This window comes from Haemaphysalis longicornis, unplaced genomic scaffold (assembly GCF_048455015.1).
Source record: "Haemaphysalis longicornis isolate Haplotype H1 unplaced genomic scaffold, Haemaphysalis longicornis Haplotype H1 scaffold_2, whole genome shotgun sequence".
Taxonomy (NCBI): domain Eukaryota; kingdom Metazoa; phylum Arthropoda; class Arachnida; order Ixodida; family Ixodidae; genus Haemaphysalis; species Haemaphysalis longicornis.
This window is the reverse complement of record NW_027526295.1, coordinates 79,725,880-79,751,514: the sequence shown is the minus strand read 5'-3', so window position 1 is coordinate 79,751,514 and position 25,635 is coordinate 79,725,880. Positions and strand designations below refer to the sequence as shown.

Sequence of the window (25,635 nt, the reverse complement as noted above, 5' to 3'; positions counted from 1 at the left end):
ACGTTTTCCTAACGCCTTGGCCCGTTTGAACAAAATAAGGTTGCCCGACGTGGGGTACCGTCGAAGGATACCCCACGCCTTGTTCTGGGCCTCTCGCGCCCGCCTACAGTCCTCATTCCACCACGGCCTCCTCTGATTGCGCGGAGCACCAGAGGCGTGGGGAATGGACTTCTCAGCGGCGTCGAGGATGTGCGCCGTGAGGAGTTGGGTAGCTTCTTCAACGTGTAGGTGTTCAATGGATGTGTGGTGTAGTTTAGATGTTTCTGTAAATGTACTCCAGTTCGCTCTATCTTCATTGAACCTGTTATGGGAAGATGGACTGCTCGGGCCTCTACCTAAGTATGTTAATGTGGTTGGGAAGTGGTCACTGCCATATGGGTTAGTGCCAACGTCCCATTCTAGAGATGGAAAGAGTACTGCAGAGCCAATCGCCAAATCGAGGTGTGAATAACTATTGTGTCCTATATTATGGTATGTAGGCTTGTTTGTATTGAATAGACATGCTCCCGAAGATGTTAGATATTTTTCGATAAGGCGACCTCGGGCATCTGTGCGAGCAGAGCCCCAAAGAGAGTTATGTGCGTTGAGGTCGCCTAAAAGAATGAAAGGTGTGGGTTGCTGATCCATAAGGCCCTCGAAATCCGAGCTCAAGAGCTGGAAATCAGGAGGGATGTAAACTGAGCATAGAGTTATTAGCCTATTGAAAATTATGGTACGAATGGCAACAGCCTCAAGGACGGTCTGTAACAGGATAGAATGACACGCCAAGAACTTTCGGGCAATGATGGCCACACCCCCGGAAGATGTACCACCACCAACCCTGTCCTTCCTAAATACCTGGTAACTATTCAAAAAGTTTGTATGTCTGGAATTTAAGTGTGTTTCTTGTACACACATGACACTTGGCTGATTGGAATGCAGTAACTCATAAACATCATCAAGATTTTTAAGAAGGCCTCTGCAGTTCCATTGTATGATATTTTCTCTTCCCATTATTGAAGTTTAGATCTACTGGAGTATGTGTGTGTTTACGAGTCGGCTTTCGGGGCTTGTACTCTTGGAAGGGGCTTTTTCATTTTGTCTACTGACCTGGACGCCGGAGCCCGTTCCTTCCGCTGTGGTGCATGCCGGAACGGCTCGACGTCTAGGTCGTCATCTGAGGGCAAGGGGGTGCCCAGCGGACTGGGCCCCCTAGACTTGGACTGGGCACCCTTTGCGGTGCCCTTCGTTTTGGCCGCGACCGCCGAGGGCGTCAGGAGCGCCCCGGGTGGCACAGGCGGTGCGGCGGAGGTGGGAACTGCTGCGGTTTCCTCCAGCTCCATCTCCTCCGGGCCCTCGCAGGCGCTTCGGGCCGGTGGAGAGGAGGAAACAGTGGGTGCAGCAGCATCCCCACGAGACGTGGTTGCCACCACAGCCGCTGCTGGCTCAGCGAGCGGTGCGGAGGCGGGTTGGGCTGCCTGAGGCAACCCAGAGGGGGGCGGGGGCGGGACCAAGTCCGACTCGCGGTACTGGGTCCCCGCCGAAACAAGACGCCGCTCCGCCCCCCGGCGAGCTGCGTCGGCGTACCTCCCCAGGGGGAAAGAGGCGAACCTCTTTCGCGCCTCGGGGAAGGAGATGTTCTCGGTTACTTTTACGTGAATTATCTTCTTCTCCTGGTGAAACTTCTCACAGCTGCGGGACCATGCCGCGTGCGGCCCCTGACAGTTTGCGCAGGTGAAGGTGGTGGAGTCACAATTTTCAGTTGGGTGGTCGTGTGCGGCGCATTTTGCGCAGGTCTGTTTGCCGCGGCAAGAAGTCGTAGCGTGCCCGAACCGCTGGCACTTGTAGCAGCGGCGCGGGTTAGGTATGTACGGACGTACACCACACCTAATGAAACCAGCATTGATGTGCTCAGGAAGTTTTGAACTGCTGAATGTTAAGACTACGTGCTTTGTTGGTATTTCTACATTGTCGCGACGGATGGTGATTCTCCTGACAGCTGTAACGCCCTGATCCTTCAGGCCTTCCAGAAGGTCGGCCTGTTTCACTTAGCAGATCTGGCTGAGATATCACCCCCTGCGAGCTGTTGAGGCTGCGGTGGGGTGTGACAGTGATGTCCAGATCTGCCATGCGGGTTTGGGTCAGGAGATTTGTGGCTTGCTGCTGCGTCTTGACTTCAACCAACACTTCGCCTGTTCGTAGTTTTTTCGCTTCGAAAGATTTGCCAATGATTCCTTCAAGGAACTTGGAGACGAGGAATACAGATTGGGAGGAGACGGGTTTGGATTTGTCTATTGATTCGAGGACCAAAAAACGGGGATAGTTGTCATGTTTTGGAACGTTGATAGTTGGTAGGGGTGGAAAGGAAACTTCGGTGCGGCCCCTTTTCGGGGGCCGATCACGTCTGGGGGGGGGTTTCGAAAATGCCATATGATACATTGAAAAGCAGGGAGACTGGGGTACTTTCTTCTTTGACCTTACCCTGGTAGCCAAAGAGGTCCCGGAGCTCCCTGCCTGGTAGACAGACAGGGAGCCCATCCGCCGGAGCTTGACCTGGGCTCCGACGGCCACCGTTCGTGGTTTCTAACCCTCCACCTATAAACACATTGCCACGGTTGGGTCCAGCGTATGTTTGGGGGCTCGGGGTCCGCGGTATCGCCAGTACCGTCACCAAGATTGCTCAAGGTGCCCCGTGCGGGGTTGTGCTTGGAGAGAATGGCTCGCGCCGTGGTAGAGATCACTCCCCTTCGGAAGCTTCCGTAGGCTGACTTTGAATCTGTGACCACGGTGTCCACGCTCGGTTGCACGAGTGCGAGTGCCACGGCTGCTTCTTCCGCAACGGCTGGGTCTGTCGTCCTCAGCGACGCGCTGACGATCAGCTTGTTGATGGACGTGGCTACCGCCGTTGCTCGGTCGTCGTGTTTTCTGAGCGAGGCGTCCGCGTAGAGTACCCTAGGGTTCTCCTCCAGCTGTCGAGCCAGGGCCTTGGCTCGCGCGGTCCGCCTCCCTTCGTTCTTCCCCGGTTGCATGTTCCTGGGGAGTGGCTTGGTTTGAATGGCCTCTTTCCACTGCTCGGGAAGGGCTGCCTTGGTTGGCAGTGGTTCTATCTGCCATCCTATTTTCCGCAGGACGACCTGGCCGTGCTCCGTTTGGCTTAGCCGTACCCTTTGGTTGGACAGGTGAGCCTCGATCAGCTCCTCCACCGTGTTGTGGGCCCCCATGTCCAATAGTTTCTGCGTGGACGAGTAGATCGGCAGGCCCATTGCCTGCTTGGTTGCTTTACGCAGCATCGTGTTCAGGGTGTCTCTGTTTGCCTTCGTTAGCTGGAGGTACGGGGCAGAGTAGGTCACCCTCGACACGACGAATGCCCGCACTAGGCGCATCGCGTCGTCTTCCTTCAGGCCTCTGTTACGGTTAGAGACCCTTCGGATCATGCTTAATATCTGCTCCGAGGTGGTCTTGATCTTTGTGACGGCCGCGGACGCTCGTCCGTCGCTTTGCAGCAGCAGACCCAGGATTCTGATCTGTTGCGCCGGTTTAATGGCTGTGCCGTCAATGGTGATGGTCACGTTCGGCGGCAGTTCCTTCTTGGGTCGTCCCGGCTGAACCATGAGCAGCTCCGATTTCTGGGGAGCGCAGCTCAGCCCGCAGGTCTTTGCATATTCGTGCACGGTAGTTGCCGCCCTCTGCAAGACTTCCTCCGCCCAGGCATCGGACCCGGATCGGTTCGTCCACACCGTAATATCGTCGGCGTACAGCGCGTGGTCCACGCCTTCGATTTGTTTGAGTAGACTGGGCAGGGGCAGGAGGGCCAGATTAAAGAGCAGGGGCGACAAGACTGACCCCTGAGGGGTGCCTCTCTCGCCGAGCTCGACGGGTTCCGACTTCTCTTCCCCTATCCTGATGGTCGCGGTTCTTCTCGTTAAGAAGTCCTTGATGTAGCCGAAGGTCTTCCGACCGCATCCAGTTTCGTTGAGATTTTGGAGCACGCTCGCGTGAGACACGTTGTCGAAGGCCCCTTTTAGGTCTAGGGCGAGTATCCCCCGCGCCGCGTTCCCCGTCGCCTTCTTGACGACGAGTTCTTGCAGTTGGATCAGGACGTCCTGGGTGCCAAGGTGTTGTCTGAACACATACATGGTCTCGGGCATTTGGTTTGTTTCTTCCCAGTGTTTTTGAAGTCTGCGAAGGACCATACGTTCCATCACCTTCCCCACGCACGACGTAAGGGAGATGGGCCGCATGTTGTCAATCGTCAGCGCTTTTCTGGGTTTCGGGATGAATCGAACCTCTGCCTCTTTCCATTTTTTTGGCAGCTGCGAGCTCTGCCAGGTTTCGTTGATGTGCCCCAGGAGGCCGCGGGCCGCCGCTTCACTCATGTTTCCAAGCAACTTGTACGTGATCGCGTCCCTGCCGGGGGCGCTCTTTCTGTTGCTGTCGTCAATGGCCGACCAGAGTTCCGTCATGGTGAACGGTCTGTCCATCTCTTAGTTTTCAGGGCCTCCATACCTCTCGGGCGTCGGGTACTGGCCTCGCTCGGTCTTGAGGTATTTTGCCTTCAGGTTTTCCAGTAGCCTGCGGCCGTCTCCCTTGTACGTGTTGAGGATCTTGGTGAGGTTGCGGTTGGTTGCGGTCTTGCTGCTCATCGGGTCGATTAGGTGCCTGAGTAAGCACCACGTCTTCCGTGCCGATAGCTTACCCTGCAAGCCGTCGCAAGTGCTCAGCCAGTTCTCTTGGCATAGCTTGGCTGCGTATTCGGCGATCTGTTTGTTAAGGACCGCGATACGTTTGACCAGCTTCTTGTTGTGACGCTGGCGCTTCCACCTTCGCGTTAGCGAGTGCCGGGCAGCCCACATGTGAGCCAGCCTGGCGTCCACGAAAGGTGTCTGCGCCGTCATCGTTATTTCTTGCGTGAATTTCTCGAGGGCCTTTTTCTGATCCCTCGCCCATTCGGCGTACGTTTGCTTTCGGTCGCCTTTTTTATCGTTCTCCGAAGCCTCTTCGATTTCGTGCGTGTATTTCCGCATCTTGTCCCAGTCTGTTACGCGTGCCGTCCCCAGCATGGCGCGGTATTGGGGTCCTTTGATGGTAATACCGATTACGCTGTGGTCGGAGCCCAGGTCCACGTCTTCGTTTCTCCAGGACACGTCCAGTGCCCCCGATAGCCATGACAGATCCGGAGTTGTGTCCCTATTGGCACTGTTGCCCCTTCTGGTGGCCACGTCTGGCTCGTTTAACAGGGCCATCTCATGGTCCTCCATGGTGTTGGCTAGAGCTTTTCCCCTCTTCGATTGGTACTTGTACCCCCACGTTGTGTGAGGGGCGTTGAAGTCGCCGAGGATCAGGAGCGGCCTGCTCCCCGCCAACCTTTTCGCCTGGCTCACTACTCGATCAAAGTCGTACTGCCTCTGTGACGGGCGGCAGTACGCGCTCATTTCGTATAGATTTCCCGTGTTGCCAATTGTTCTTGCGTGAATCTCGACGAGCGTGTGCTCGCATCCGCCCTGCGCCGTGACGCGTTGAGTAGCCGCCACGTTGCTGCGGACGAGCACCGCTGTCCCTTCCTCCGTCGGGTCCGTGTACGTCACGTATCCCGGGAGTCTGGGCTTGCTGTTCGTTTCTTGTAGTGCTATTACATCGGGCTTGTGTTCGAGCCCGTCAATGTGGAGTAACAGTTCCGCCTCCTTGTTGCGGATCCCCCGGCAGTTCCATTGATAAATTACTGTAACGTCCCCCCCGTTGGTCTTCTTTTTCTTATTTGGTCCCTGCTTCATCTTCTTCGGATGTTTCTAGGCGGCCGCGCCTACACGCGATCGATGCCTTGATTTTTTCCGCCCGTTCTTTCTTCAGGGACGCGAAGCGGTTCCTTGCGGTAAGGGTTGCTACTTTGGTCGCTAGCCGTTCGTGTTTGATCGACAGCGTCCGCACTTGGCCTTCGAGGGCCTCGAATCTGGCGTCTATCGCGCTCAGTTTCTCGTTGATTTGGGTGATGGCCGTTAGGATCGCTGCAAGCTCTCCTCCCTTTGGAATCTGCTCCGCCGCTGTCGCCGTCTCGCGGTTGACGGTGCTTTCTTCGGAGTCCATTGCTTCTTGGTTGCTCGGCGCTTGTTGCGCCGGCCGTGCCACCCCCGCATCCCGCCCTAAGCGGGGCGACGGGGGGTCCCTCCGCGGCACCTTGCGCATTCCTCCGGCGTTCTCCACCGTGTTGTTATCGCCCTGGGGTCTCGCGTTTGCTGAGCTGCCGCTAGCTAGCGCATCGATTTTGCCCATTAAAGCCCTAATTTGGGCGTTCTGCTCTTGTATCTGAGCGTTCTGCCGCTCTATGATTTTCTTGAGCTCTTTTACTTCATTGCAATCCCGTTGCGGGCTAGCTCTTAGGTTAAGGGGTTGGGAGGGGGTGAGGGGCGGGAATTCGGTTTCGCTAACCCGAGCGACAGAAGACCTGCCGGTCCAGCCCACCTTTTTCTCGGCGGTTGTCCCTCGTCGTCCGGTAGACTTGGCCCGGAGTCTCGATCCGGCCCTGGATCTCGAACCGGCCTTGGATCTCGAACGGGACTTGTTCCGGGACCTGGATCTTCCGCTCGAACCTCGACCCGCCGTTTCCCGGCGGCGGTTGCCGCCACCGCCGCCGCCCCCGGATCGTGACTTCGATCGAGAGCGGCTCTGGCGGCCGCCGCCGTTGCTGTTGCGGACCGACGTCTGGGACCGGCCCCGTTGCGAAGAGGCGCTACGTTGGGGTCGCCCTGTAGGACCTCTTTTGCCTTGCTTTTTGTCCTCGTTGTCTTCTTCCACCCGGCGCCGTTCCCAGCGCCGTCGACGGACGACGTAAGGCGTTTTGAATCTTTCCTTGCAAGCCTTGTCGGCGGTGAGATGTTTCCCCCCGCACAGGCCACACTTGGGTACGCACTTGTGGTCTTCTCCGGGGTTGGCGACACCGCAGCCCCGGCAAATCTTGTCTTGAGGATTTGGGCACACGTCCATCCTGTGCCCCACTCGCCCGCATGCGTAGCACACGTCAATCTGCTTCCTGTGCAGGGTGCACTCAATTAGCAGGTTCCCATACCGGACGTAGTTGGGCACTTTGTGTCCCTCGAAGGCGATCACCACCGACCTGGTCTTGCCGATGCGGTTCGCCTGCAATGCCGTGGGATTGTGCTTGTGCACGACTAAATCTTCTATTTCTTGGGCGGTGTCCTCCAGTGGGATGCCCCGTATTACTCCTTTCACTGTTCCGTAAGGGGCCGACTCGTACGCGCTGACTTCGTGGGACGTTCCTCGAATGTCGATTCGCTCCACCATGTCGTATCTGTCGGCATGCTCCCTCTTCGAGTTACTCACGACTATGATGTTCTGTTGCTGGTTTAGGCATATCACATCTTCTCTAGCAGCAATTGCGTCGACTTGCGCCGCCGCCGTTACAGCTCGGCTTATTTCCACGCGGGCCACCTCGCTTACGCGGAGCCCGCCTCGTGGCCGCAGGACAATCTTCATATCTGCGCGCGGCAGGTCTGGCATGCGCGCGCCCTTCAGCAGCTTGCCCTTGTTTATTCGTTTCTTCGTCCTCTGCTGACGTAGATCGTTGCCGGTGGCGCCACCGAGGTCGTTGCCCCGACCGTTGACGTCAGTCGGGGCCTTGGCGCCATCTTGGCTCACTTGGAGTACGGGCGTTAGGCTTAGCAATCCTACGCCGCCTTGCTTCACTTTTTCGCCAGCGGTTTTCCACCCCTGCGCTCTAGTGAACTGATCCGGCGAAATTTCTACGCCATCCACTTCTACTCGCATAGCGGTAGACATCTTGGGTCGTTGCGCGCTTGCGTAGCAACCGATGAATCGGTGATCGGCTTTCGGCGTCGCCGGTGCTCGACCTAGGCCTACCGCTTCCCTCGGCCGGGGCCGAAGTTGTCGTTAGGCCTAGCGGCTCGCGGGCACAAAAAAGTCCTCAAATTTCCGAAAAAATGGTCCCCCTACCTCGGAATTCGGGTTTCCGGTGCTCCATGCAACTTCATACATCTAGTCGATGCCCTTTCATAAAGCTGCGGGTCAATTAACCAGTGAAATCAGTGAAAAATGACGGAGCGCATGCGAAGCTTTCCCAAAGTGGAACGCGTCAGCACGTGCCTCCTCGTACACGACTAAAGCGCAAGCATTACGCAACGGAGGAAGGAGGACAACAGCGACAAGCGCTACTTCCAACTAACTTTGAATCCTAAAAATGCCCATATATATGCAGAAAACGTGCGCAAATGAGCAAGACATTACACTTTACAGCGCATATAACCATCTATTGTGCAATTTCAGCTTGTGCTTTTGCATACAAATAATAACAGGCAGCAACTGACGATTACGTGTCATTTAGTACCGCAAAACACCCGACAAAAACATTCGCGCCAATCCGCCCCGTGAATGTGGTTGGAAAGCAAAGCGGTCAACGGTATCCACGATTACCCATGCGACGACGTTTAAATTCACTCACATCGCTCTAAAATATTTAAACCAGAGAGACCATATCAAACAGGCAGCGCAAGCAGGACGGGATAGAAAAAGAATTAACCACGACACAGCGCTGAAGTCTCAACAGAATTTTATTAGAAAGAACACACATATACATACTTCACTTTGACCCCGCACGGGGCACCTTGAGTAATCTTGGTGACGGTACTGGCGATACCGCGGACCCCGAGCCCCCCAACATAAGCTGTGTCCTACCGTGGTGATGTGTTTTTAAGGTGAAGGGTAGAAACCTCTAACGGTGGCCGTCGGAGCCGTGGTCAAGCTCCGGCCGATGGGCTCCCTGCCTGTCTACCAGGCAGGGAGCTCCGGGACCTCTTTGACTACCAGGGTAAGGTCAAAGGAGAAAGTACCCCCGTCTCCCTGCTTTTCAATGTATCATATGGCATTTTCTAAACCCCCCCCCCCAGACGTGATCGGCCCCCGAAAAGGGGCCGCACCGAAGTTTCTTTTCCTCCTTTGCAATCGATCTCTCCCCCAAAGCCTGATAATTTCTCGCGGTTTTTGATCATGAAATCTGTTGACAAGACAAAGCCCATCACTTCCCAGTCTGTGTTTCTAATCTCCAAGTTTCTTGAAAGCCTTATTGGAAAGTCGTACAAGGCTAAGAAACTCACAACGGGAGAAGTTTTGATAGAAGTAGAAAACAAACAACAATCCTCTAACCTCCTCAAGCAAACGCGCATGGTAGATGTTGACATCAAGATCACGCCCCATCGCAGCCTCAATAGCTGCCAGGACGTGATCTCTGATCGGGATCTAATGAATAAGACTGAAACAGATCTGCTCGAGGGCCTCCGAGATCAGGGCGTGACAGCAGTGAGGCGAATCACCATACGCCGAAATGATGAAATAATTCCAACCAAGCACATAATCTTGACACTTGACCGCTCTAACCTTCCTGAGTCGGTCAACGCAGGCTTCTTGAGATGTCCAATCCGACCCTACGTGCCGAACCCACGCCGCTGTTTCAAGTGTCAGCGGCTTGGGCACGGCACAACGTCTTGTCGTGGTAAATTGACGTGCGCAAAATGTGCAGCACATGATCATCAAACTGACAATTGTAAATCCGAGAACTTCACCTGTGCCAACTGCCAGGGACCACACGCTGCCTATTCTAAGAGCTGTGAAAAGTTCAAAGAAGAAAAACAGATCATTGCCTTGAAAGTCAACGAAAACATCACCTTCCCAGTGGCACGGAAGAGGTTCGCCTTCTTCCCTCTGGGCAGGTACGCCGACGCAGCTCGCCGGGGGGCGGAGCGGCGTCTGGTTTCGGCGGGGACCCAGTACCGCGAGTCGGACTTGGTCCCGCCACCGCCCCCCCCTGGCTTGCCTATGGCAGCCCAATCCGCCTCCACACCGCTCGCTCACCCAGCAGCGGCTGTGGTGGCAACGTCTGTTGGGGATGCCGCTGCATCCACTGCTTCCTCTCCACCGGCCCAAAGCACACGCAAGGGCACGGAGATGGAGACGGAGGCAGTCGCAGTGACCCCCTCCCCCGCCTCACTGCCTGCGCCAGCTGTGGTCCTCCCCACGCCTTCGGCACTGGCAGCACAGGCGAAGAACACCCGAAAGGGTTCAACGTCAACCGGGCCCAATCCGCTGTGCACCCCTTTGCCTTCAGATGACGACATGGACGTCGAGCCCTTGCGGCTTTTATCGCAGCGGAAGGAACGGGCTGCGACGTCCAGGTCAGTAGAGAAGGCCAGAAAACCCCTTCCAAGAGTCCAAGCCCCGAAAGGCCCTACATAAATAGTCACACTCCAGTAGCTCTGAACACATAATAATGGGAAGAGAAAACATAATATAATGGAACTGCAGAGGCCTTCTGAATAATCTTGACGATGTATACGAAATACTGCATGCTTATCAGCCAAGTGTAATGTGTGTTCAGGAAACACATTTCAATTCTAAACACACAAATTTCTTGAACAGTTACTTGATATATAGAAAGGACAGGGATGGCTGCACGCACTCTTCTGGGGGTGTGGCCATAATTGCCCGGAAATCTTAAACATGCCACCCTGTCACTCTGAACACTGTCCTTGAGGCTGTGGCAATTCGAACAATAATATTTAATAGGTTGATAACGGTATGCTCCATATACATTCCTCCTGATGTTTCACTTTTAAGCTCTGACTTTGAGGAGATGGTTGACCAGCTGCCCGAACCATACATCCTGACAGGCGACCTTAATGCCCACAACTCTCTTTGGGGCTCTTCTCGCACGGATGCCCGAGGTTGCCTGATAGAGAGGTTTCTTACATCCTCTGGAGCATGCCTTTTCAACAATAAACAGCCTACATACCATAACATAGGACACAACACATACTCATATCTTGACTTGGCGATTGGCTCCGCAGTTCTCTTTCCTCTTCTCGAGTGGGGTGTGGGCACTGACCCATACGGTAGTGACCACTTTCCCACCTCACTAACGTATATAGGTAAAGGCCCATGCAGTCCATCTTCCCAAAACAGGTTCAATGAAGCAAGAGCTAACTGGAATACATTTACACAGACATCCAAACTACACCACACATCCATAGGACACCTACAGGTTGAAGGAGCTACCCAACTGCTCACGGCGCACATCCTCAACGCCGCCGAAAGGTCCATTCCCCACGCCTCTGGTGCCCCGCGCAACCAGCGGAGGCCGTGGTGGAATGAGGACTGTAGGCGGGCGCGAGAGGCCCAGAACAAGGCGTGGGGTATCCTTCGTCGGTACCCCACGTCGGGAAACCTCCTCTTGTTCAAACGGGCCAAGGCATTAGGAAAACGTTTGCGCCGTGAGGCAAAACGAGAGAGTTGGCGTACATTCATAACATCAATAAACTCCTACACAGACACAAGGAAAGTATGGACACGAATACGCAAACTCAAGGAACAACAACCACACAGCCTGCCTCTGGTCAGCACTACAGGGGACACACTCGAAGACCAGGCTGACACACTCGCACAACACTTCCAACACGTTTCTAGTTCAGCACACTACACAAACACTTTCATGAAACACAAACAAACGGCCGAAAAGAAGCCCATACTAGATAACAATAGGTAAACATCTTCTTACAACTCAGATCTTTCTCTGCATGACCTGAGGGCTGCTTTGAGCACGTGTAAACCCTCAGCTCCAGGCCCAGACAACATCACATACACAATGATACAACACCTGCACGCAGACACTCTTCTAACACTCTTACACCTATATAACAAGATTTGGCTTTCGGGGCACATTCCAAACTCTTGGAAGGAGGCTATAGTTGTAGCTTTCCTGAAGGAGGGAAAGGACCCGTCGTCCCCCTCAAGTTACTGTCCTATTGCCCTGACGAGCTGCCTGTGCAAGCTCTTCGAGAAGATGATAAATCGCAGGCTCGTGTACTTCCTTGAGTACAACGGTCTTCTCGAGAGCTGCCAGGCAGGCTTCAGGGCAGGGCGATCCATGAATGATCAACTCGTAGCTCTTGAATCGTATATTAAGGATGCCTTCGTGCATAAACAGTATTGCGTAACTGTGTTTTTCGACCTCGAGAAGGCCTACGACACCGCTTGGCGCTACGGGATCCTCAGTGACCTGAAGTCATTCGGTGCCTCGGGTAACATGTTAAACACTCTTGTCAGTTACCTGTCAGGAAGAACGTTTCGAGTGAGAGTCGGTGGTGCACTCTCAAGGGTTCACGTGCAAGAAAATGGCGTGCCACAAGGTGGTGTGTTAAGCTGCACTCTCTTCATAGTAAAAATGAACTCTCTTGGTAAGGCACTGCCACCCACAATCTCTTCTTCCATGTATGTGGATGACGTCCAGATATCCTATAAATCATCTAATATGTCAATTTGCGAACGTCAAGTCCAGCTTGGTGTCAAGAAACTTGCCGGCTGGGCAGACAAGAATGGGTTTAAATTGAATCCTGCAAAAAGCTCCTGCGTTGTGTTCTCCAGGAAGCGCGGGGTCCATCCGGACCCAGACATTACTCTTAATGGCGTGTCGCTTCCTGTGAACGAGGAGCACAAGTTCTTAGGTGTGGTGTTTGATCACAAACTCACATTCATTCCCCACATCAAGGAACTTAAAAATAAATGCATCAAAACAATGAATATATTTAAGGTTCTCTCCCACCAATCCTATGGTTCCGACAAAGAACTCTTGCTTTGCTTGTATACTGCTTTGGTTGGGTCTCGTTTGGACTATGACAGTGTGGTGTATGGGTCGGCGACTAAGACAGCCTTGCGAATTCTTGACCCAGTTCTACACCTGGGCCTTCGTCTTTCGTCGGGTGCTTTTCGCACTTGCCCTGCTGAGAGTCTTTATGTTGAGTGTAATAAGTGGAGCCTTGAGAACCAACGAACATACATGGACTTGCTTTATGCTTTTAAAATTTAATCGCTGAATAATCATCCTTTTTATCCTGTCTTTAACGATACATCCACGTCTCTGCTCTTTGTAAATCGCCCATCCGTTCCTCTGACCTTTTCACTTAGAGTGAAAGAGTGAGCCTGGGATCTCAGTGCGTCGTTTTTAGATGTGTACAGGTCATCCTTTTCAAACAGTTTACCGCCTTGGCGAGTTCGTCCTGTGTCGTGCGAACTTTCTTTTATGAAACTTGACAAAAATCTGGTACCGCGAGCTGCAATACTACAGCACTTTCTGTCTCTGCAGTTTAAATACCCACTTGCAGAATTTTACAGTGACGCGTCTAAAACCTACACCATGGTCTCCTGCGCTGCTCATGGTCCGGATTTCAGTGCAGCCAGAACCACGAGCGTCCACACAACAATTGTTTCAGCAGAAGCATATTGAATTTTACTGATTGTACGATACATACTTGAAAATCATATTCCAAAGTCTATCATCTACACAGATTCCTTGAGTGTTGTTCGCGCACTGTCATCGCATACACCCCCCAAAAACCACATAGTTAATCTTGTATTTAACACTATCCTGTCTGTGTATGCGCAGAAGCATCAGCTGCTCCTCTGCTGGGTCCCAGGACACGCTGGGATCGCTGGAAACGAGTTGGCAGACAAGAGGGCAGCTGCTGCTGCACTCAGGAACACTGTAGACATAACAACTGTACCATATGCAGACCTCAAGCCACACATAAGACAACACTTGCGTAGAACATGGCAAACACACTGGAGTGAACAGACAGACAACAAGTTACACGTTATAAAACCACGCTTGGGACCATACACCACTGACACACGCAACAGACACACAGAAGTCGCCTTGGGTAGGCTGCGGATAGGGCACACCCATGCAACGCACTCGTATCTGCTGACGGGATCTTCTAGACCCCAGTGCAGCAGGTGCGGAGAGGCCCTATCCGTAGTGCACATACTAATCACATGCAAAGCACTTCACACAACAGGACACAAACACTTCAGAGAACTCTACAGACAACATATTCTCCTACATCCATCGTTTTTCCTAGGTGATGATGCCATTGTTTCCGTGAAACGTGTGTTTGAGTATTTGTCCGACGTCATGTTTTTAAACCTCATTTCCTATCACGCATCATGAAATCTGGCCCTATACACCAGCCATGCTCATTGTCGTTTTGTGATTTTACTTTTGTTTTTGCTGATTTTACTTAGTGTTTAAGGTTTCACCCCTATCATCGACTATTGTTTTGGCGCTCTTTGCCCCAGTTGGCCTTGCGCCATAAACATCTAACCATCATCATCATCATACTTCACTTTGAAGATCCAAGTAGCTTCCTATCTTCTCATCCGCGATTACAGCACAAGTAAAGCGTTGACAGACTGCGCATGCCAAATGCCACACAATGCGCACGGCACCAGACAGTAATACGAACTCACTCCATCACCTTGGCAAACGCGATTACAACAGGCACAATGCACGTGCCTGTCGTAAACGCGTTTGCCAAGGTGATGGAGTGAGTTTGTATTACTGTCTGGTGCAGTGCGTATTGTGGGGCATTTGGCATGCGCAGTCTGTCAACGCGTTACTTGTGCTGTAATCGCGGATGAGAAGATAGAAAGCCACGTGGATCTTCAGAGTGAAGTATGTATACAGTAGAATCCCGCTGATACGTTTTTCACGGGACCACAAAAAAAAGTAAGAACCAGGAAACGCAAGAGCGAGAAACGGGAAAATGAAAAAAATAACCGTGTGCAGAATTTTATTTCATTACCTGCGCTCGAAAAAATCGTGCAGCGTTGCTTGGCGCATTTTGTCTGCCCGAGCAGCACAAGGCGCTTCTCAAGCACCTGCAGCGCCATGTGGGTCTCGGCATCGTCCCTCCGCGCGTACCTTCTTAATAAATCCAGTACCGCTACGGCCGATGACGAGGTTGGCTCCGGCTCTGGCGGCTGCTCCTGCTGCACTTCGTCGTCACTGGAGCACGCACCGGCACAGTCTGCCACGATATCGTCGATGGACAACGCTGCGGCGGTAACAACTGCGTCATCCACAGTAGCGTAATCACTGTACGCGATTCCGTTAGCGCCAACAGTCTCCATGGCGGAGTTCAGTTCGTCGCAGTCCGTGAAGGCACACACTTCACCAGCTTCTGCTGCATCACCACCACGCACTCCCAAACACTTCGTGAAACAGTTTTTAACAGTGACGGCGGTAACAGCGCTCCATGCCAATGCTAAATAATGCATAGCATCCAAAATTGTGACACCAGTCGGCTGCTGCCCACGCTCCACGCTCGCCAAAGATCGCTTCACAATACATATCCGGTAGAAGTGTTTAACCTTCTTAATTATTCCGGCGTCGAAGGGCTGAAGATGACGTGTGGTATTCGCCGGAAGAAACACAACCTTGACGTTGCGCAGCGACGTTGTCTCCTTGGGATGCGCCGAGCAGTTATCGAGGAAGAGAATGACTTTCCTGTTTCGACAGGCCATCTTTGAGTACATGTAGCTCAAGAACTCTTGAAAAAGCGAGCATGTCATCCATGCCTTGCTATTATTTCTATAATGGCAGGGCAGGTGGCGGATGTTCTTCAAACAGCGCGGGTTTTTTAACTTTCCAATGACCCATGTTTTCATCATCTCAGAACCATCCGAGTTGCAGAACATGAAAACGGTCAGTCTTTCTTTACTGCACTTTCCGCCGTGGCAAGCCTCGCCCTTAAGGCTCAGTGTTGTGGCCGGCTGTACCCTGAAAAAAAGCCCCGCTTCGTCGGCGTTGAACACGTCTCTTGGTTCATAACCTTCAATCAGAGACGCCACGTGATTTTTCCAGGTGTCGATGGTTGCTATGTCGACGCTTTCAGCCTCGCCGTTCACAGTACGGTTAGTTATGCCGTGCCTGTTTTTGAAATGGTCGACCCAGCCGTTAGATGCAGTAAAACCATCGATGCCGAGCTTGTCGGCGATCTCCAAAGCCTTTTCCCGCAGGATGGTGCCGTCGAAGTTTACTCCTCCTGCCCTGGCTTGCTTAAACCAAGTGAATACGGCCTCATCGAGATGAGTGTACTCTGAACTCCGGGCTTGCTTGCACTTTACGTCGAAGACGCGGGCGTTCTCTTCAATTTCGCCTCTCTTTGCTACAATGGAATTCATTGTGGAGGGTGTCAGTCCTAGCTCTTTCGCAATGTCTACCCTTTTCCGCGTAGGGTTTTCTTCACGACGCGGATAATGTGCAACTTCTCTTGAAGCGAAAGCGCTTTCCGCTTTCTTGATGCCATCCTGTGTTAAAGGAGTAAAAGGAAGCACTTGGCAGACGCACGCTACCACGGCCGGCGCGACAGGTACACAAAGAAAAACACAGGCGAGAAGTGCGCAAGAAGTACACGAGTTGCACTGGTTGGCGATGGCGATGGCAATTGACGATGACGATGACAACAATGACGATGACAATGAGTCTAAGCCAAGAAAACAGGCAGGCGACAACCGAAAACAAGTCCGCGGAGACATTTGCGGCTACGCCTATAGCCAAGCCAGGCCAAGCAGCGGAAAAAGCCAACATAGCCGCTTCCATGGCCAGCTCCGACCGCCAATTCGCAACGTAACACGCGGGAACGGTCCTACACTTGCGACGTAATGGCGGGGTTCTCAATACATTGGATTCAATGGGAGGTATGCCGGGACTGGCCAAAACAACGTAACAGCCAGGAAAACCCAGCACCCGGGAACGTAACAGCGGGGTTCTACTGCATTTGGTTTTTCTAATAAAATTCAGTTGAGAGTTCAGCCCAGTGTCGCCGTTCTTTCTTCTTTTGCCCCGCCCTTCTTCCGCTGCCTGTTCGATATGGTCACTATAAACCAACTAGCCCAACTTGCCATTCTTCTGCAGTACAAAGCAGAGAGAAGTGAAATGCACTTAACCACACCCTTTATTACTCCAAAGAGACATTCTGGGTAAGGTGAAATCAATGAATGATGCATGAACAGTAGTTGCTTGAGTGTATTGGCGTAGCACGTGATTGGAAACGCTTTTTTTATAAAATAAAGGAAGCTCAAACCCGCTGTTAAGTGATCTCGCTTTTCCGTCTTTGCCGCCGCGGGCGGATACGATGAGATCGGCGACGGAGACGAAAGATGGGGATGGAGAGGAGGAAGAAAAGGAGGATGAGGAGGAAATGCTTCTATTCAGAATTCTCAACGGCCCAGAGTGCGGTCTAGGCAGGGGAGTGGTTCCTTCTTCACTTGAGCCAAGATGCTGTCCGCGCCGCCTGTTCTCTGTCCACCAGCTGAAACTGTTTAGGAATAGAGGGGCTGTAGAGCAGCATCTCCCATTGCTCGTGTTGGGTAGTTGACGGAGAGAGGAGGGTACTAAGGACTAAAGTCGCACACCCTGATTATATGGTGGAGTGTACCTACCTCTGAGCAAAATATGCATTAGGCGTCATAGCGATTCCGGTGCATTAAGTGTAGACGCGTCGGGTGTGGGAAAGAGCCGGATTGTATGAGCCGTAGGATAGTTTGTTGCTCTCTGGAAACGTCACAGTAAGGCGAAGGTAGGCTCTGTCTCTGAAGGCGATAATGGGAGGTTATGGTCCTGAACTACACAAGCGGGTGACTGTCCTCGTGAAGCTGCATAGCGAGGGGGGTTAAAAGCGTAGGCTTGTTGGTGGGAGTATTCGTTGCCCTCCATGGAAGCGTGAGCGGGTGTCTAGATTAGCTGAATGGAACCGTTTGGGGAGTGGTTTTTCAGCACACACAGGACAGATCGCAACACCCAACCCGACTGGCAAGTCCGGTAGGTTTGTTGGGTATGGTTGAGTACCTTCCGAATCCCTGCTTGAGTGACAGCCAATGCGATGGCTGGCTCTTGTGCTGAGGCACACGCAAGGAGGTTGGTTCTGAAGGTAGCCACGATGAAGGCGTATTGCTGCCCTCGACGTTGGGAGGCGTCTGTGTAGATAACTGCATGATCCCCACCAAGGGTGGCGTTGACGCTTGAGCCCATCCTTTTTGGCGACCCTTGTCGTGTGAGGGGTTCATATTTCTAAGCAAAGGGAGCATCTTTAGTTCTTGTCGCCAAAAGTCCAGGAGTTCATCAAGCGGAGGGACATTCTGTGCTGCCCAGCCAATCTGATCAAGGATGCGGCGACCCACCGCAGTTCTGCTCTATCGGAGCTTCTGGTTAGAAAGATGGCTCTCTATCAGCTCTTCCAGCGTGTTGTGGAGCTCCGTGCTAAGCAGCCTACCTGTGGACGCACTCATAGGAAGACCAACGGCCTGCTCAATCGCCCTTCTAATCAGTATATAAGGCATCTTTATGTTTTCCTTGCCGAGAAGAAAACAGGGGCTTGATGTGAGTTATTCTCGAGAGGACAAAAGCTTGAATTAATGGAAATGTATCGGATTCCTTCAGGCCTCGCGTTTTGGTAGCAACTCGCCTGATAATGTGTATGATTTGATTGATGTTGTGTTTGAGGCGCTGCAAGGATACGTCACTTTTGGCGTTGGCCTGGAGATGTAGGCCCAGAATCTCTGTGCTGTGGCTTGGAGTGATGGCCTGGCCATCAGGGAGTATTTGCATGTGTTCGTTGAGATTTCGTTTGACGTAAGGGCGGGCTGCAAGGAGCGGTGATTTTTTACGTGAACACTGGAGGCCACAGGCTTTAGCACATCGGCGTACTAGAAGTGAGATGTCATGCGTTGGTGTGAGCTTCCTTTAATTTTTAACTCCTAGCACACACGCAACGCGCGCACAGGGCCACTAGACGTGCCGTGGGCGGAGCGCACAGCGGCGAGAGAGGTCACGTGGTGATATCACGTGGCATGTGGCAAGAATGCAGGGAGTAAACCCGTAGATGCGCTTGGGGAGTGCACCAGCTGTGTTCACCATCTTCGCGTGGACTCGTAGCTAAATCGGTAAGACAACGAACACTCGCTTTGTTACTAAGTTGGTTCCAGATACGACTACTGGCGGTGGCAGTAAATTCTTTTATTTGTTCACGGGAGTTTTCTGTTGACATGAACAATCGCGAAAAAAACCCTTGAGTGATAGAGGTAAAAAGCTTTGCTTTAAAAAACCGCGGTGCACGCATGCGGAGCAACCGCAAATTTTCCTGTGGCTTTCTCCTTCGTGGTAACGTGGCACAGTTAATTTTTTAACAAACGATTCGCGTCGTCCTCAAGCTTGTTCGCCACAAAAATAAGGTACGGAGGACACCCGGAGGAGAAGTGGTCTGTTTGCGCCCTAAGACTATGCTGGTATTTGTGACGGTAGTACTAGCTAGAACGTCTTGCAGGCACAGGTTGGAAATGCGACATGTCCTGTCAAACGTTTGAGTGCCTTCTTGAAAGACGAGGACTTACGCGTGCTGCCAACACAGACAAAAAAGAAGGGTTTGTGGTTTCCAAGTCGGCGTATATCGACCGGAAGCTAGAATGGCGACTAGCTTAACGTTAAAGAATTTACTAATGTACAGGTTAAAATAGTGAAGGCTTGCGCTGAGAGGCTGTCCATGCGCCGACATTTTCATACCCCGCACAGAGGATGGAAAAAACTGAAGATGAAGTTTTAGAATATTAATTCTCGACCGAGACACATTAACTTGAGCAGCTTTTGGGGGTTGTCTCAGAGCGAGGAGAGTGGTCGAGGACCCGTGGCCCTGTTTCTGCAAATATACTTGTGGAGGTTAACTTTCAAGGATCCGTTTTTCAATAGGAGCTCTGGAGAAGTGAAGGGCCGCCCTAAAGAACAGAGCACAGGTTCTGTAAGTGGTTTTAGCCTTTACATCAAGGACTACTTGTATTTGCTTCCCCACGATGACCTTGTGAAATGCGTCGAAGACAGGATTGACTTTTCTGGAGCAGTGACTTTTGAAAACAATGTACAAACCTCATACAGACTGCAGGAGGGTCACTGAACAGTTGTCGGGTTACCTAAAGTCGGCCTACGCAGAATGGGATGGCGACATCTTTCTTCAAAATCAAGGTTTGCGTATGGGGTTATGCATTGCTGCTATTTTTCAGCGACGTATTCTTTGCAGCCACCAATAGGAATTTCCCTGCTTGTTGGAAGAATCCAAGGTGGTTGGCGTCTTTTTCTGTGTGCAGGATTTCCTCGTTCTTTTCGGCCTTATTCGTGATGTAAACACAGCAGTGTGAGAAACGCTACAAGTGCTTTCAGCAAGTTTATTGCCACATATCATCACACATGACATTCCTCAATACAAATAACTTAGGTTTGTAAATCTTAACCTTAATAAACTCCCACACAGGTCTGCTCGGAATACGAGCCTCCGGCAATAAAGCCTCTGCTGTCTTAATTTTCGGGAAGCGAGAAACTTCTTAAACGTGCATTGTCAACCTATGATAAAAACTCTTAGCATGTGTTGCCTTCACAAATGCTGGAATAGTCTTGGAACGGAGATTGACCACCTATGCAAGGCCAGGTATACGCCGCCGTTTCTGACTTCTGTGGCGCACAAGCTCTTGGTAGGAGTGGGGCGTTCGTTGAGGAATAAGCTGCCTCATGTGAACACGAACGAGAAAGCCACTAGAAAACTCGGGGCTGGTCAGCACACCGTCCGCACACCAGGTATCTCACAGCCTAAAGTAGATCGTGCACGTGTCAACGTAAAAGTGGGATTTCTCGCTCCCGAAAAACTTTGAAATATTTGGGAAGAAAGTTGTACCTTGTAAAAGCGGTAAATGAGCTGCAGCATCAACCACAAGAACAATATTGTTGCGTGAGCTGAACATGTGGTGAACGTTATCACTCTTCTATGCCATCACAAATACATTGGGCAAACATCGGGATGACCCGCCGCGGTGGCTCAGTGGCTAAGGCGTCGCGCTGCTGAGCACGAGGTCGCGGGTTCGTTTCCCGGCCGCGGCGGCCGCTTTTCTGATGGAGGCGAAAAGCAAAAACGCCCGTGTGTACGAGATTTCGGCGCACGTTAAAGATCCCCAGGTGGTCAAAATTAATCCGGAGCCCTCCACTACGGCGCGCCTCATCGCCTGCGTTGCGTCGGCGCGTTAAACCCCACAATCAATCAATCAAACATCGGGATGCTTGAGCGTGTGCTTGCGGGAGAATCTACGAACCCTGAAGAATCGGCACAAGGGACAGTTCAGTGAACAAGGACATAAATGAAAATGCGCGCGTTACTTTGATGAGAATAGAGTAGCAGCGACGAAGAAAAACCAACTAGAAAGAGAGATTATTGAGGCGTCTGAAATTGTTGTTCGCGACGCTCGCATAAGATTGCCGTCTTTGAGTTTTTTGCCAAGGAAAATGTATATCTTACCTTTGAATAAGTCTCAATCTGCCACACCTTGCTTTGTTCGCTTATTACTTTGTTGTTGCTCTGGTTGTTTGTGTTTTGCAGTACCAGCTGACAGACAGTTGTCGGTTGCTGCCTATTGTCGTCTGAACGCAAATGTAGGAGCTGCGGTCACACGAGAGCCGGTTATATGCCTGGAAAGTGTAATCTTGCAGAGGTGCGGCTGTTTTGTGTGTATATATGGACGTTCATAAGAATAAAAGTAATGCTTGGCACAGATATCCTCCTTCGTCCTTCGTTGAAGTTTCGCGCTTTGCTGGAATACCATTTACCAACTGTCTTTGAGTTTTACAATTTTTGTTTTTTATTTCAAGGTTGGACTCCGATGTTGTTACCTACTACGGGAGAGTGAAGAAATACAAGACACCGCCACCGTACGACTGGGAAAAGCTTGAGATTGCCTGGCGACAGAAGTCCAGGATGGCAGTCTGGCTTGTCAGCAACTGCGTCACCCCGGGCAAACGGGAAAATTACGCATTGGAACTTGGGAAGCACGTAGCCGTTGATGTGTACGGGTCCTGCGGAAGCAACAAATGCCCTAAGAGTGCTAGCGCTCTGTGCTACCGGGACTTTTCTAAGCAGTACTTCTTTTACTTGTCTTTCGAAAACTCAATATGTAAGGACTACGTCACTGAGAAGCTTTTTAAGGCGCTGAGGTACGACATTATACCTGTTGTTTTCGGGGGCGGGAACTACAGCGTTGTGGCACCTCCAGGTTCGTACATCGACGCGCTCAGCTTTTCTTCACCAAAGCACCTGGCTCACCATATGAAAAAAGTGTCCTCAAACTTTTCATTGTACGCAAAATATTTTGCATGGAAACGAACTCACAGTGTGACGATAAATAATTGGCGAACGCAAAGTTACTGCTCCCTCTGCGAAAAGCTACAGCGTGCGTCGTTCAAACAGCAAACAGTGAGTGTAGATCCTTTTCACTGGTGGGTAATAAAGTCTGAGTGCCAGGAATGGAACAAGTAGGCGGGTGTGAGGAGGCGTCTTAAAGATCCAGTAGCGCATGAAACACAAGTGAAGACGACGAAGCGCTCATACTGGTGTCGGAAAGAAAAGAGCACCCGGCGAAGAAGGAGGAGTAAACGGAGGAGAAGCGGAAGCGAGGTGGCATGTCGGAGGCAGGTGTACTGGGTAGTCGGCGAGTTTTCTGCTGGTCGCGAACGTCCAGGAGACCTCAAGGCCCAGCCCCAGCCTCCCTTTCGCCTTAAAGATTGTCAACCATGTCCCTAGATATTCGGCAACGCCAGTAGTGAGCGCACGATGTTCAACGGCCCTTCACAACTTTGCAACGTCCCACGCCAACTTCAAGGTCATAGCGCCAGCGGCCATCGCATCGAGCCACCCATCGACTTCCAGAACATTTTGCGGGGAGGACTTCCTTTCTAGAGACTGGACTTCTCCGCTAATGCTGATTTTTTTTGTAGTTGTTGTGTATATGTCCTGTTATATATCGTGTCTTTTGTTCATCGCCAACCTGACTCACGTCCGTACCGCCTAACAAACCATAACCTCCTTAGTATAAAGACCCGCATAACAGGTGGTTTCATCACCTCGTGATTAGTTGTATTCCTCAAAGTGCAGTATAAAACGCAGATCACCACGTGGTTGTCGAATATGTTTTTAGAAGCGCCCTAGTTTGTTAATTCCTATAAGAGAACAACACATTTGCATGTGACAACTACATTTGGGCCTCAATAGGCGCAATAGCGCTACTTCTACTCCCAGGGAGCACTTTCAAACACAGTCGCTGTATTTACGATGTATGCTTCACGAGCACTGAAGGTGAGCTAAGAGAGAATGTCCAGCTCCGAGGGTTTTAATCGCTGTGTCCCAGGAGAGACAAAGGCCCTCGGTGCTTCTGTCGTTTAAGAGCTGAGCATAAAAGGTTGCGGCTGTGGTGCGTTTGTCAGTTTTAGTAAGAAGGTGTGCGTGTCAGTGTTTCGAAATGTTTATTCTATGATTTATTTGGCGGACCGAACATCTTTTCTTTTTGCGAACAGCGAAAGGGAGTGTAATTGTGTTTGCTTTGAAAGACAGTGTTCAGGTTTAGGAAAAGGGGATAACGAGATGTTATGTAGCTGAACCTGATGTCTAGGGCGGCAAATTTCGGAGCTCCTTTTCTCGCACCCTCATCCCCTCGCGCTGATCTGGAGGTAACAAGCTCGTGAATGCTGTCTGGAATGTCTTAATAGAAGCAGAAGAGAAAATCTTTATGTTGTTCTCCCGTGAAGATACCCTTGGACGTTGCTAGGATTGTTCAGCAGGGTGGATGTTTCGCCGATATAAGCAGGAATGTCTGGTGTTCCAACTGAACAACTTTGCCTACGTAAATTGATGTGATTTGTGTTGGTTTTTTCTCCATGGAATTTGCGATTCTTGGTTATTTGACCCCCTGAAGGGGGAAATCTTGTTTCTAGGCGCAAGATGAGAAAACGTCATTAGCGCTATTTCTTGGAGGAGAGAGCGACGGAGGTGAGCGAAAGAGTACGGTATGCGAATTCGCGTGCCTCTTGGTCGGTGCCTTGTTCTCGTCTAGTTTGTTGTGTCCGGGTGCCCAGGTGGTGTTACTGACTTTCTGAATTGTGGAAACGAGTATCTTACCGAAGCATATAGGTATTCTGCAAGAAAAAACAGTCCAATGCCCCTTGGGGGTCTCTGTCGTTTACGAATTCATTGGACGCTTGCACTGGTCGGATTGCCAAGAGGGTGTCTCCAAATTTCAGTTTCTTTGTTCCTGTACGTAGAAGGGTCACGCCGGTACAATAATTGCCTCAGAAGGCAACAACGACACTTGATGTCTCATACTTTTGTACACGCCAGAGGTGGTGTACATACTCTCGTGTAATGATTTTGAAACTTTCCTCAAGTATACCTGATTGTGCCATATCGCCTTTTGTTATGTAGGTTTGGGCGCATGCTTGTGGTAGAGGACAGTTTGTGGCAGAGGACGACGAGCCGGATCGCTTCGGCTCGTCGTCGGCCTTTTAAGCAGTTTTCACAACCGGTGGACTGATCGCCGCGTCTCGGGTGGTTCCGGCGGCCGATGGAGCAGACGCCAATTTGGAGAAAGCCGTGCCAGATCATTGTGCTCACCGCAGTGCTTTAACGTATTCTGGGCCGGTGCATTGAGTCGGCAACAATCAAAAGAAGGCATGAAACACTAAACCAATGCAAATGTGTGCCGCCCTGACGCCGGTACAGAAGGCTCTACTTGGCTCCGCTATTTCGCTGCGCCACATGGTTCCGGCATTCAAATTCACCGTTAGCGAGCTAAGAAGGTAAGGGGAGCCCGCAAAGTGTTCTGCACTTATAACCAGTTGCGGCACTTATGTGGTTGTGAGAACACGCTGAGGCCGGAAGCAGCCCGAGCGGCCGTTCAAGGCGGCGGCGTCTGTTTATCTCTTCCGCTCTTGGAGAGTGCTTGTGTTGCTGTGTTTATACTTTGGTTCAGTGCGCAACTTCCGGACCGCTTGTTGAGCGTTAATAAATTGGTGCTATCTGTGAGCATCTTGGAGTGCTATAAAAACTGTGTTACTGAATGCTACTCAGCCCACCATAGTTTGCCTGTTGGAAGGATGGCAGTATGCTGCTGGTTCGATTGTCACTGTAATCTACTCGCCATTAAATAAACAAGTTCAGTTTGGCTCTGGGCCCTTCGTCCTTCGGAACGGAGGCAACTCCTCCGAAGGCCGCTTGTCGACCACGCAACTACGACTTGGCCAATGTCAGCTCTTGGACGCCTTCGCCAACGTAACAGTGCGCAGCTTTTGTTCGAACCGCTCGCATTGCCCAGTTTACCTCGTCATTTTGCTGCTGTTCTTGACCAGACATTACGTCTGTACCCCTGAGTGGCCAGGAAAAACCGTATGCGTGGTATGCGTGGGTGTTTGTACGGCGGTGTTCGTACTTGCGGCGCCAAGTGTGATGATATATTGGTGGTGTCAACGCGATGTAATTTTGGCCTTTGCAGTGGCGGTACTTCCGCTTGGGGAAGCATTGCTACAAGATAGCAGGGTGAGCCATTTTATGGCCACGCCGTTCTGCAGGGGCGCATGGACGGAAGAGGGGAAAAGGCCGACGCCCGTGCGAGTACTTAGGATTCGTGAAGGATTTTGAGAACGCGTATAATTTTTGTGGCAATATTTCTTAGGGGTACAGGCTGTAGGCGTCTGCTGTCGTCGTCGTCATCGTCTTTTCATGTAATCACTGTGCTAAAGCAGCAGGACACTCGTTTTCCAACGCCTCGCGCTAGAACGTTTCATCTCCATGGGCAAAAACGAGTACTAAAAAAAACACACCGGGACACTTGTTTTCACACGCCCCGCGCTGGAACGCTTCGCGCTTCCAAAACACAACACTTTCGCAGCTAAGGTGTACACCTCTACTCCAAAACGGTTGCATATATCTCCGTGGGAAAGACGCC

The 25,635-nt window shown here is 51.5% G+C and overlaps 1 protein-coding gene across 3 annotated transcripts in view; it reads left to right on the top strand.

Annotated features, from left to right (window-relative positions):
- LOC144169015 (alpha-(1,3)-fucosyltransferase C-like) overlaps nucleotides 1-24,824 on the top strand; it is a 90,308-nt gene extending 65,484 nt beyond the window's left edge. For all 3 annotated transcript variants that reach the window (XM_077698013.1, XM_077698012.1, XM_077698011.1), the window contains one exon: nucleotides 21,515-24,824. In XM_077698013.1, coding sequence (XP_077554139.1) covers nucleotides 21,515-22,178 — 664 coding nt within the window. In that variant the 3' untranslated portion in view covers nucleotides 22,179-24,824. The remainder of the gene's footprint in view (nucleotides 1-21,514) is intronic.
- The last annotated feature ends 811 nt before the right edge of the window (nucleotides 24,825-25,635 follow it).